We start from the raw sequence: 13,920 nt of genomic DNA on the forward strand, positions 1-13,920 counted from the left end.
GGAAGGTTCTTATTCAGGCACACACACTAGCTGTATGTTCTTGGCAATTCACTTACCATCTCTGTCTCAAGTTTCCTCATTTGTAAAATAGGGATAATCAAGAGTATCTCTCTCAAAGAGATTCTGTGGGGATTCATTAGTATACCGTAGGATATGCAGAAAGCATCAATAAATGGGAGCGCCTTTTATTTCGAAGAGGATGATGATGATTATGATTTTTTTCACTTGTTTATGAACTCCTGGAGGGCAGCGACAGTACTTGGTTCCTGGTAAGATTCAATTTAACTTAAAAACGTGGAAAGGGGGACAACAGCTTCCTCATTTTGCTGTGTCCAGACCCCTCCCCATTAAATCACTCTCTAGGCGCCTGCCATTTGCCTAAACTGGGGGGTAGGGAACTGGTATTACAACCAGATAGAAGCAAAGGATGGGAACCACCCAGTAGCATCATGGGTAATAAAGAGAATTTCCTTTTTTTACTTCATGCTTCTGCCCCCAGAGAATCGCAAAGGCAGAGTAAACAGCGCTCCTAGGGTCTCTGCTTGGTGGTAACTGCCGTTCAGAAATGGCCAGTGCACACCCTGGGGTCGCTCCCCTCGCCAGAAAAAAAAACGGCCCAACCACTTTTATCAACAGGAGGTGGTTCCTCGGGTCTGGCCCGAGTTTATTTACTGGGGATCCTCTGCCCTCACCCTAGCGCCCCAAGCCCACCTCCCCCAACTCCTCTGATAAGGCTCCATCCCGAACACCCCCCAGACGGTGCCAGCATCTGAGCATCACCTCCGCGCCCGGTGCCGCCGGCCCCCGGCATATCCGCCTCCGCCCACCCGGAGCCTTTCCAGAGCCTCAAGGCCCAAGAGCCCGGCACCTTCGCTCGGGTTCCGTGCAGAGCCCGCCCTCAGATACTCAGCGCGCCCATTCCGCCCGCCCTGCGGCCTCGCAGCCGGACCCGCTGAGTCAAGGCCCCTCTCACGCACACACCTGTTCTCCCACGGCCGCGGCAGCTTTCCTCCCCTCGCTACGGGCCTTGGCAGGAAACAAACTGCTCAATTGGTACTGACTGAGAGCAGCTCCATCCACCGCCGCCTCCTCCTCCTCCCCCACGCCATATTACGGTGCTCAGGCGGCAACGCGGGCTCCTGGCAACCGCCGCGGCCGCCACTGCCGCCGCCGCCCGGACTCCACCTCTTAGGGCCGGCACTTCCGGTGGTTGCTTCCGGGCCGTTGGACCGGTTGGGCCTCCAGAAAACTACAATCCCCGAGGTGCTTTGCGCGCCTGGGCACGCGTCTAGGCCCAGCGATGGAGGGCGTTGTACTTGCGGGAGGCGCGGTGCAAGCTGGGAGGCGTAGTCTTCACTGCCAGCTCATAAATCATTTCATTAAGAACGCTCCTCAGGTCTGAAGCCCTCTGAAATATTCCTTGAAACTGCTATTTTTCACTTACCTGTATAGAGGTAACTTCTTTCTGTATAATCGTTGTAATACATACAACGGTCACCAACATTTTTTTCTCTGTAAATAAAAAATTACTGAACCCTAGATGCCAACTCTAAGCTTCAACACATCCATACCCGCTTGCAAATCAGTGGGAAAATACCTCCAAGAAAGGTAGTTAACAGGTTCAAGATGGCAGGAAAAGCTCAGAATGTTTTGCCAAAGTTCTCTATCGAAATATGTTACCAGCTTTTTGTCAACTGAAAAAAAAAAAAAAAAAAGCACAACGTAAGAGTTGTGAGTTAAGTTTTATTTGGGGCAAAATGAGGGCTATAGCCCAGGAGACAGCATTTCAGATAGTTCTGAGAAACTGCTCTGAAGAGGTAGAGGGGAAGGCCAGTATTATATATGGTTTTAGTGAAGGGGGATCCGTGCAATCAAGCACACATTTTGGCAGAGGCTTGCTGCTAGTCACAAGAGCAGATGTCCCTGCTAACGATTTTAGTGCCTTCCTAGATATGAGAAGATGCAAGAATTGGGCTCATAAAATCTTCCGAGAATATCTAACTATCTCCCTGAACTCCTTTCAGGGTGTGTTGAAGGTCAGTGGCTGCAGTGGCTAGTAACTTAATCCTTGTAGAGGCAGATGGCAACTGCCAATTTTTTGTTGGCATTTCCAAAATATGATTTAGCAGCTAGCCACTTTCCATTTCCTAAATCGGCTTTACCTTCTGCCTCTCTTACTGACCCTCTTTCCCGTGCCTGTTTTTCATATGTAAAATAAGATTTTCAAAAGTGCCTATCACAAGGTCGGTTGCGAGGAACAACTGAGATAATTCTTGCAGTGCCTTGTACAGAAGCCCCATCATTAGCCCTGAGTAGGAGGAGAAGGTTAGAAGGAGGAGCAGTGGAAAATTCATGGCATAAAACTGGGGTGTCATGATGTCAGCCCTGAATCTGCCATTTCATTGACTCCGCTCAAGTCCTTTCACTTCTCCTGGCCTCAGTTTCTTCATCTATAAAATGAGGGCATTATTAAAATCCCTTCCAGCTTTATAATCCGATTATGTCTCCTTTGTTATGTTCTTTCATTCCCTCAAAATCTGAAAAAATCCTTCTAAAGTCGACTGAATTCAGTTTCCTGAGGTAATACCCAACCGAGCCTGTTGTGAGAATAACAGACACAGCAGTTGCAGTCACGGAATCTGGAACACGGTTATGTGCTCTATAAATGTTAACTGTACTCTCTAACACTATTATTTTGCCCCACGAGAATGTAAGCCCCATGAGAGCAGGGATCCTGTCGGTCGTTGTCCTGAGCATCCGGAGTGCTGTTCGCATACCTTGAATTGAATTAATAAATAGTGTAAGCGTCCTGCCCCTTCAAAGTTCCCTGGGCAGTTTCCTTGACGGCAAAATGGAGTCATTAAGATCCTTTCCAGTCCTACGACCTTAAGACTGCTGTCATATCCCTCGCCTTGCTTCTAGAGTTTGAAAGCCCCGGTGGAAGTCCGGACCACAGAATAACGCAAAACTTTGGAACGTACTTTGGAACGCCAGCAGGGAGCTCGGACCAGCCTCCGTTGCCTTGGCAGCTGCTACGCCCCGAGCTCTGGAGATCCTCGGCCTTGATTGGCTGGACCTCGGGCTCCTTCTACGGAAGTAGCGGCGGCCGCCATTGTGCGGCGCTGGTCCACTTAAAGGGTGACAGCTGCGGCCCGCGCTTTGGGCTGTCGTCGTAGCTTCTTGGTCTCCTGTCCGCGGAGCCCGGCGGGACCGGGACTCCCGTCCGTGCCGGTGCGGGCGCCGGCATGTGGCTCTGGGAGGAACAGGGGGGCCTCATGGGCCCCTTCTCCTTCCTGATGCTGGTGCTGCTGCTGGTGACGCGCAGTCCCTTCAATGCCTGCCTCTTCACCGGCAGCCTCTACCTCCTGCTGCGCCTCTTCAGCTTTGAGCCGGTGCCCTCCCTCAGGACCATGCAGGTGCTCAGGCCCCGGGACCGCGTCTCCGCCATCGCCCACCGCGGCGGCAGCCACGACGCGCCCGAGAACACGCTGGCGGCCATTCGGCAGGTGAGTCCTCCACTCCTCCCGCCCCTGCGCGCCTCCTGGGAGCTTGGACTTATGCCTGTCCTTCCGAAGGTTCCCCAGCCTTTTCATGATAGCCTTACCACGTCCCCATTTGTCCACAAGGAATACATTCAAGTGACCCTCGATCCCTCTGAATTCCGGAAAATCTCCAAGTATTTATAGAACACTGCAAATACTTAACGTATTTGCTATGTGCCAGGTACTGAGGATGGTCATGAACAAGACAGGAAGGGTACCTGCTTTCACAGAGCTTGCACTGGAGTAGGGGAGACAGGTCTTAAACATAAGGTACTTTAAGAAAGCGATGAGTGCAATGAAGAAATAGGGTTACCGAATAAGGAATTACGGGAGGGTCATTTTAGACAGAAATCCTATCTGAAGAAGTGACCTTTGAACTGAGACCGGGATTATGAGGAGCCCACCATGGATCTGGGGGAAAAGTGCTCCAGGAAAAGGGAACAGCAAGTGCAAAGGTCCTGAGGTGGGAATGATATTGGAATCCTCATGTAACAGAATAGACAGTATATGGCCTGACTTCAAGGGACAAAGCAAAGGCTGGTGTGTGAATGAAGTAGGAAATGTGGCCAGGTTAAGTAGAGTCTTGGTCAGTGGTTAGCTAACATATTCTAAATGGATCACCTTCACAGCGGCTGTCTTTACTTGTCCTCCAAATTATCCAAGTCATCTCCTTATCACCTTTCCCCATGGTCAGACAACACTAGCAGCGGGACTCCTGATAATTTCTGCCTCCCCTTTTCACAAGGCTCTCTTGGCAGTCTCCGGACTTCATCATCATAACAGCTTGCATAGTGAGAGAGCTTTGCAGTTGTCTAGGCACTTTTGCATATGTGGAAATATATCTGATCCTCTCATTTCCCTGAAACATTATTTTAACATTAAGTGGGTAGGAAAACTGGCTCAAACACACACAGCTCCTTTTCGAATTCAGCCTTCTGATTCCAAGTCCCAGTGCTCTTTGACATAGATTAGAATGTTTTCCAGGATGTAAAATTTGGACTGACTGTCCTTTCTTTGTCCAGCTAGGGACAGACAGTATTGTGTAATGAACAAGTTACTTAAGCGCTCTGTGTCCTAGTCAGAGTCATGGGTAGGATGTAGCAAGCAAGGCACCCTAGGGTGCCGCTCCTTACTCTAGTCCCAGCTCTGACCTTAAGTTTCCTCATCTGTAAAATGGGAATAATGTTAATATCCACCTAATCGGTTGTGATTCGATGAAATAGGCTACCTCACATTAAATGAGGAAGTATGTATGCGAAATACACATATACATATAGTGTGTCATATCCTGTTGTGTTGCAAGGGAATTATAGTTAAACTCCATTCATGTCTTGTATGTTTAGATTGAACATGTCTTTAATATATGTAATTATGATAAATAACATTGCGCCAAGCTGATTCCTGGTTTTAAGAGGAAATGAGATGTAATTTAGCTTGTTCAAATACAAGGTCATTATCAATGAACATTTTAGCCATGACAGAATTTAGCTGCAGAAGACAAGGTCACGTCCTCCCTCTTGACTTCAAAAGAAATATGTAGTTTACTTCCTTCAAAGTTTGGTTTTTGTCCTTTTCTTCTTCGCTTTGCTTGTTTGCAGCTCATAATTGATATTCTTAAACATTCTATTATGTAAAAAGTCAGGGAAGACATTCTGACAGTGGTAGAATTTCTGGTAGATTATAGAATAGATAGAGAAGGAAAAACTTGAGAGAGGTGAAATGAATGCATTCCAAAAACAGAGTCACGATTATAAACAGTGACAGAAGCATGAAGTCAAACCCACAGTCCACTCCACAGAGGGGCCAGAGTGCAGCTTTAAAAGTATAATTCAGATTATATCCTGCCCATATTTAAAACCCTGCAGTGGTTTTTCTATTGCAATTAGGTAAAATCAAAACACCTTTCCATTTTGGACCTTTCTCAAAGCCCCAACTCTCTCTGTTTAAACCACCTTGGGTGTTTGTTAATGATGCTTTTGGCTTCATGTAATAGAGAATATAACTTAAAATATTTCAAACAGTAAGGGGACTGTCTCACATAGCAAGAGGTGTGTGTGGGAGAGGTGACTTCCAGGATGGTTTATTCAGCTGTTCAATTTGTGATTGTGGAGGACACCGTTTCTACTGATCTATCTGCTCTGCCACCTGCAGCATATTTACTAGCCCTCATTGAAGTTGCCAGGTGGCCATTGCAGCCCCAGGACTCACATTCTTACATATCAGCATCCAGCCTCAAGAAAAGGCTCTACTCCCTCTTCCATAAGTCTTTCCTTCCCAGAAGTCAATCAGTCTCTCTCACTCTCTCTGACAGACACACATGGAGGGGTTGGGAATAGTCCACTTACAGCAGAGGAGAAAGCTGAACACTGGGGAAAGAACAGCTCTCTACCAGCAGGGAAGAAGGAAGGGAATAGATCTGGGTAGGCAATCAATACTTTGTGGCTCCTTCCTACCTTGTGGCCTTTGTATTATATTTGCCATTTCTTCTACTTAGAAAACTCTTCCCCTGGATCTTTGTATTGTTGACTCCCTTTTATCACTAAGGTCTCAGCTCAAATGTCATATTCTTAAAGAGGCCTTCCCTGATTGCCTTGTCTAGTGACCCCCACCTGCCTTAACTTTCACATTACCCTCTACTTTCTTTTTCAAACATTTATCACTATCATAATACATGTAACATGTGTATAGTGTTTCTCCCCACTAAAGTGTAAGATCCATGTTCCTTTCTTGCTCACCACTCTCTCCTCACTGCTTAGAACAGTGCCTGATACATAGTAGACACTCAATAAATATTTGTTGGAAGAACTGTGATGTACAAATAGGCAATAAGCCCATCAGAAAAGATACTCAACATTATCAGCCATCAGGAAAATGCAATTCAAAACCGCAGTGAAATACCACTTCATACCCACTAGGACAGCTATAATCAAAAAGACAGAAGTATTGGCAAGATTATGCAGCAGTTGGAACCTTCATACACTGATGGTGGGAAACTAGTCTGGCGGTTCCTCAGAAGGTTAAATATAGGACTTCCCTGGTGGCGCAGTGGTTAAGAATCCACCTGCCAATGCAGGGGACACGGGTTCGAGCCCTGGTCCGGGAAGATCGCGGAGCAACTAAGCCCATGCGCCACAACTGCTGAGCCTGTGCTCTAGAGCCCGCGAGCCACAACTACTGAAGCCCACCCGTCTAGAGCCCGTGCTCCACAACAAGAAAAGCCACCGCAATGAGAAGCCCGTACGCCACAACTAGAGAAAGCCCACGCGCAGCAATGAGGACCCAACACAGCCAAAAATTAATTAATTAATTAATTTTTTAGAAAAAGGTTAAATATAGAATTACCATCTGAAGCAGCAGTTTCACTCCTAGGTATATACTCAAAAGAATTGAAAACATGCATCATGCAAAAACTTGAACAGGAATGTTCATAGCATTATTCATAATAGCCAAAAAGTGGAAACAACAGAAATGTCCATCAGCTGATGAAAGGATAAGTAAAATGTGATATAGCCACACAATGGAATATTATTTAGCAAGAAAAATGAATGAAGTCCCCATACATGTTATAACATGAATGAACCTTGAAAACGGTATGCTAAGTAAAAGAAGCTAGTCACCGAAGACTGCATATTATATAATTCTATTAAATAAAATGTCTCGAATAGGCAAAGCCATAGAGAAAGAAGTAGATTAGTAGTTGCCAGGGACTGGGAGGGTTGGAGAGAGAAGTGGGGACTGACTGCTAATGGGTTTGGGGTTTCTTTTTGGGGTGATGAAGATGTTCAGAAAACGATTGTAGTGATGGTTGCACAACTGCAAATATGCTAAAAACCATTGAATTGTATACTTTAAATGGATGGATTTTATGGTATGTGAATAGTATGTCAAAAGCCATATAAGTATAATGACTTTATTAAAGCAGACACTTTTTTTTTTTTTTTAAGATTTATTTATTGATTAGCTGATTGATTGCTATGTTGGGTCTTCGTTTCTGTGCTAGGGCTTTCTCCAGTTGCGGCAAGCGGGGGCCACTCTTCATCGTGGTGCGCGGGCCTCTCACTATCGTGGCCTCTCTTGTTGCGGAGCACAGGCTCCAGACGCGCAGGCTCAGTAGTTGTGGCTCATGGGCCTAGTTGCTCCGCGGCATGTGGGATCTTCCCAGACCAGGGCTCGAACCCGTGTCCCCTGCATTAGCAGGCAGATTCTCAACCACTACGCCACCAAGGAAGCCCTAAAGCAGACACTTTTTAAGTCAACTGTGTCAAAGTATAATTTACATACAATAAAAGATACATTTTCAGTATACAGTTTGATGAGTTTTGATAAATATTTACACCTGGGTAGCCAGCACCTCAATCCATTTCCATCACCCTAGAATGTTCCTTTGTGTTCTCTTTGGAGTCAACCCCTACTCCTGCCTCTGCCCCAAGGCAATCATTGATCTGATTTCTGTAACTATACTACACTATACTATTCTATTACTAAACTATTAGTATAGTTTCAAACTAACATCTTAAGTAAAATTTTAATAAATTACAGTATTTATGTAGACTAGTTTATGTGAAGTGTGTATGTTTAGAAGAAAAATACTATTATAAGAAATTTCTTGAAATAAGAGTATGACGTATATACTAATATATGAATCAGATTCAGGGGTTTATCTTTTTGCCTCTACATAAAAGTATTGGGAAAGAAAGTTGAATGCAGTCATTAGAAGATCTGGTCTAAGAAGCTCTAGTATGGTGATTCTTTTAGAGAACTTTTGTTTTTGGCCTTAATAAACTACACAGAAAAGACAAATAAATGAACTCATTACCTTTAGTATTCTTGCTAAAATACAGTGTCTCACCATTGTTGCTTTTTGTTTTGTAGCCAAGTAAAAATGGCCCTAATGGATAAAAGTATAATTGAACCGAATTACTAGCATCAAGGAATAAGGTTAACATTTGTATTACAGTGAGAGAGATGCACTGTGAATACTGGAAATGTGATCTTGTTTTATGTTATAAAATATATAACCCATGTTGATTTACCAGTGCATTATTAAACTTAGAAAAGATATACCTTTTAACCTTATAAAAAGATGTACCTTTTAATCAGTGTAGATGTAAGCATTACATCTTATGTAGTGACTTTTTCACTGAGGCATAAGTGTTTTTCTAGTCATAATAGCTTATATTGAGTGCCACCTCTGAGCCAGGCACCAAGCTTGGTGATTTACATACATTATTTCTAAATCCTCACAACTCTTAAGATCATTAAAGAAGTATCATCATAAAAATGATGAAACGGAGGCTAGAGTAATATTTGTAATTAGATGACATAGCCAGTTAGTGATGGAATTGGAGTTTTTAGAGGGGGAAATCTTGGTCATATATGGGAAAATCAAACTTTGAAGCCTAAAAGAGAATAGTTGTTTATAAGTGGGGGTAAGAAAGGATTTAAATAAGATAGACAAATCTCCACCTATAAAGGACATAATTAATAAATTTGACTATTTTACAGTTAAAAACATGTTAAGGGGCTTCCCTGGTGGCGCAGTGGTTGAGAATCTGCCTGCCAATGCAGGGGACACGGGATCGAGCCCTGGTCTGGGAAGATCCCACATGCTGCGGAGCAACTGAGCCCGTGAGCCACAACTACTGAGCCTGTGCGTCTGGAGCCTGTGCTCCGCAACAGGAGAGGCTGCGATAGTGAGAGGCCCGCGCACCGCGATGAAGAGTGGCCCCCACTTGCCACAACTAGAGAAAGCCCTCGCACAGAAACGAAGACCCAACACAGCCAAAAAAATTTAAAAAAAAAAAAAAACGTTAAAAAACACAATAACAATGGCTAATGTTTATTGAATGCTTACTATGCACTAGTACAGTGCTGCATGTTGTTTATGGGTACTTAAGCGTGTAGTAAATATATAAAGACCTGTAAGGGAATGATATAGAAATAATGCACATCCACTTGGCAGTTGCCTCTGGAGAAGAAGGGAGGAGGATTTTAGCTGTATCTGTAGTGTGATAGTAAAGTCATGTGTAAAGTCATGTGGTTAAGAGTGTAGCCTCTGCCGTGTCCTAGTTTGTGTAACCCAGAGCAAGTTTCTTAATCTCTCTCAGTTTCCTCTTCTGAAAATGAGCATGTTAATAGTACCTCCTGAAGGGTTGTGAGGATCAAATGAGTTAATACATTTAAAGCAGTTAGAATAGTGCCTGACAAATATAAAAGGCTCAATAAATAATATAGCTATTATTGTTTTAGGGCAGCAAGAGATTGAAGCAAGTATGGCAAAATGTTAACATCTGTTAAGTCTTTTTTTTGCTGTATACTACTATGTATGTTTGCAATGTATGTTTGCATAATTTTAAAAAAAAATTTAACTTTAAAGTCTTGATCATAATGAGTGTTTCATGTCTTCATTGTGACAAAGAAGCCAAGGAAGCAAATGTTGGATAGTGTGTCTCAGAGGAGCATGGCCCCTCACACTTTATGTTCATGTTCTCTTTTTAGATAAATTCTTGCGTGCCTTATCTGGCTTACCAGCTTGTTGGCCAACAGCCAGTGCTGCTCACGTAAACAAAATCTAGTGTCCTCTAGAAGCAGTCTTGGTGTTTCTGCTCTAGAGGATGGAATTAAACCAGCAGAAACCTGATTCGTCCTGTTTATGCCAAGGTAGTGCAATATCCAACTAATCAACAAACTCAGGGGAATCATCAGAGATACTGCACCAAAGAGAGTATAGGTAAACAGTGAAATATGACTAAATATTTGTAATTGTAAGCCATTAATGGTCTGTGTAGTTAAAGCAACCAGAGAAAACAAATTCCAGAAATCTCCCCATCTGCCACTCTGAGAGTGAGAAAAGTGGGGAAATTGAAGTTTTTAAGGAATCCATAAGTGTGGACACTGAAGTAAGGTTAACATCCATGGAAAAGAGAAATAGGTTGGGTTGCTCTTCGGTATAGGAAGGGAATAGAATCAGTAAGAGAAGCTGTCTACTTAGCCAGCCCTGTTGGTCATCTTTAGTGTTTAGATTGCAAAATGACATCTGTGGCCACGTGACATTAATATCGGTGGTGTTTTTGTTAAGGCAGCTAAGAATGGAGCAACAGGCGTGGAGTTGGACCTTGAGTTTACTTCTGATGGGATTCCTGTCTTAATGCACGATAGCACAGTAGATAGGACAACTGATGGCACTGGTCGATTGTGTGATTTGACATTTGAACAAATTAGGAAGCTTAATCCTGCAGCAAATCACAGATTAAGGTAAGTGGTGTATTGTCACCTAAACATATCTTGCAACTTGTGTTGGAGATCACAGAAAGACACTGGCACCTTCTAATTACATCTTCTGCTCCAGAAGAGTTGTTTTATTGTGTTTTGTTTTCAGCTGTATACAGGTTTCCCAAGTAATGGGCAGGTGCCAGGAACAACAGAAATACGGCATGAATGTTTTTCATCTTTTCCCACTGAGGCCAAATTTGGCTTCAGAATTATTCTCAAGACAGTACTCTTTAACGTGACAATTACTTTGTACTGTCATATAAATTTATATATGTATGTGTGGGGGGGGGGGTGTGTGTATGTATATCAGAGCTAATCATATAAGATGTTCCAGAAGAAAAGGGTTCTATGATCAAACAAGATCAAACACTATTCTTTAGATGTTCCCCTTGGGGATAAAAGTTCACGTCAATCAATTCTTGCCTTTAACTTAGTGTTTCTCAAATGTATATGACCACAGAACCCATGCCCTTCCCACCATTAACAACTATAAACACCTTGGAATTGGTATCTGGGTAATATACTTTGGAATGTGGTTATTTAAATCCCTCTCCTCTTGTCTTTGTAATACCGAAAAATGTGTTCTTACTGTAATTCATGTCATATCAATTCTCTGGTCAATTTATTTGACCCAGTGATTAAACTGTAGTCCTCCCTAAAAGATGATTCAGACTTTATTTTCCTAGGAACTGAAAGAAATTAAAAGTCAGCCAAAGGAAGTCATACTTTAGAAAGAATATTGATAACACTTGAAAGGTCTGAGTCCAAGCTGCTGGAATTACTCTCTGCTGTTACAGATATTTCATTGCTCAGCTGTAGGCAAGGGGAAGGCTGGTTTTAATATTACAGTGACATTGTAGCTAATAAGATGTCAAATTCAAAGTCAACACTTAATGCAAAAAATGCTTAGGGTCAGCATCACCCTTAAAATACTTGAAGAAGGCATGGTATTGGAGCCAATATGCATCTTAATGTCTTTAACCCAAGCAGTCTTTGTTCCATAGTTGAAAGGTTGCATTTTCTTTGCTTAAATACCAAATAATTGGCTTGTGTTTAGAGACCATGTTGTTGGAAAAGAAGGAAGAATTTCTCTCAGTGGGGTAAAATGCTCATCCTGAGAGGGGAGCATGGCAACTAAGACTAGCCAGAGGAATAGCAAATTCATGTCTCTGATTCCCAGGGAATAGTCACTGAATAGAGTGGCTGGCAGAATTTGCTATACTGTTTATCTTTATCTTTTTTAAAACCAAGATCTTAGAGTTGAATTAATACCGTTGAATTAGCATAAGTTAAGTCATGTAGAGTGAAATTTTGTTATTTGAGAAAAGCTGATTTCTTATGGGTCAGGCACTTAACTTTCCTTTTCTTTTTCAGAAACTTATGTATTAGAAAATTATTTATTTTAACCAGTTGCACTTAAATGCACAACCATACAGTTAACAGATGTATATATAGCCAGGAATTTCTCCTGCATAAGGTTCTATTAGGGAAAGTACAATCTTAAGTCTCTGAGTTCTCCAAAGATGGCATATACTCTGCCCTTTAGTGAGTAGAGTTACTAATTATATTATAAATCCAGTGACTGCCTAAAAAATAAATGATTTTTGTTGTTGCTGTTTTGTGGCCAAGAATATCTTTAATTTGGTTTAAGAACATATTATCCTTGGACTTTGGTATGGTTGGAGAAAGGAAGTTGGGGAAAACACTCTTTTCCTTTGGTTGGGAGACATTTTTCAAACGTCTGTTTCACTAAACTTTTATCTTTTCCTTGTTCCTACAATGTACTATTCCTTTTCCCTCTCTTATAGGAATGATTTCCCTGATGAAAAGATTCCTACCCTGAGAGAAGCTGTTGCAGAGTGCCTAAACCATAACCTCACAATCTTCTTTGATGTCAAAGGCCATGCAAATATGGTACAGTTTATACCATAAACTTTACCACTTTGGAAAAGACAGCTTTATTTAAGTGCTAGTTTGTTCCAAAATTAACTATATATTTTATTTTTTATATTCTTAAATTATTTTTACAAATTATATTTGCTTAATGGAAGTTTACAGTGCAAAAATCCACATCTTCAAGGAAACAGTAAATTATGGAACCTTTTTAACCTTTTAACCTTTGATGGAACCATTTAACAATTCCCAGTATTCGACAATTAGCACAGAATAGAAGAGTCAGGTTTCTTTTATTTGCATAAAACATTTACAAAAGATATTAAATAAACAGTAAAGAGGCACTTCTTGAACAGACCATTTAAGTAACCTCATAAAAAGGGCTCCAGGAGTTGGATACAAGACCAGTTACATCTGGCTGATAAGAGTCTTAGACAACTCTGGACTGAATTTAAAGAAAACTCCTATATTTAAAGCTTCTGATAGCTAAGAGGATATTTGTCTTCTATAAGGATTTATCCCTTTTGTATGATTTCTATCCCTTATATATAGTTTTGTTATTCTATGACTTGAGTAGTTATACTTTTATTTATTGTAATTTCTTAAAATATGTATTACATTCTTAAATAAAATTTTGCTTAAATTTTAGAGCATTTACTCATAAAAACACATTATTGCAGTGGAAATCAATGGTAAAATATGGTTCAGATTACATTTGTTCTCATAACCAGCTTTTCAAGTACAAATACATTTTTCAAGTACAAATGTAGTTGTACAGCTTGGGTATTTTCCCCCAGCAATAATTATAATCAGTAATGGCCATCTACTGATGGAGAGTTCTGATGATACCAACTTTTTTTTAAATTAGCCCAGGATATTGTTGAAACCAGTTGTTAAAACCTGAAATATGAGCCTCTAACTTAAGTACAATAAACTCCCATTTTTGAAGAAAGAGGAGAATGGTGCTCTGGCTAATTTATTATTCTGGTAAACTGATAGTTCTATATGTCTAGGTTTTCCAGTCGGTCTGCATCAGAATCACCAGGAATACATATTAAAAATACAGATTCCTAGGCCATTCCACCCAGAGATTAAATCTTAAAAATGGCCAGGGTCATGGGGTCAAGTAACAAGATTTTTAATGAGCACCTCGGGTTTTATTGAGGATAACAGCCCATGTTTGGGAACCCTGATAGGCCCTACATTTCACCCA

General features: G+C 41.8%; 1 protein-coding gene across 7 annotated transcripts in view; it reads left to right on the plus strand.

Annotated features, from left to right (window-relative positions):
• The first annotated feature begins 3,083 nt into the window (after positions 1-3,083).
• The window catches only part of GDE1 (glycerophosphodiester phosphodiesterase 1), a 32,266-nt gene continuing 21,429 nt past the window's right edge, over positions 3,084-13,920 (plus strand). For 4 of the 7 annotated variants that reach the window (XR_009005354.1, XM_057528875.1, XM_057528874.1 and 1 more), the window contains exons 1-4: positions 3,084-3,506; positions 5,854-5,962; positions 10,625-10,796; positions 12,623-12,728. Coding sequence is in view for 6 of the 7 variants with exons in the window: in XM_057528875.1 (XP_057384858.1) it covers positions 3,246-3,506; positions 5,854-5,962; positions 10,625-10,796; positions 12,623-12,728 (648 nt within the window). In the remaining variant the exon portion in view is untranslated. Of the gene's footprint in view, positions 3,507-5,853; positions 5,963-10,620; positions 10,797-12,622; positions 12,729-13,920 lie in introns of all 7 variants that reach the window. The other 3 variants (XM_007188314.3, XM_007188316.3, XM_028168070.2) reach the window with 2 other exon arrangements.

The sequence above is a fragment of the Balaenoptera acutorostrata genome, chromosome 15 (assembly GCF_949987535.1).
Source record: "Balaenoptera acutorostrata chromosome 15, mBalAcu1.1, whole genome shotgun sequence".
NCBI lineage: Eukaryota > Metazoa > Chordata > Mammalia > Artiodactyla > Balaenopteridae > Balaenoptera > Balaenoptera acutorostrata.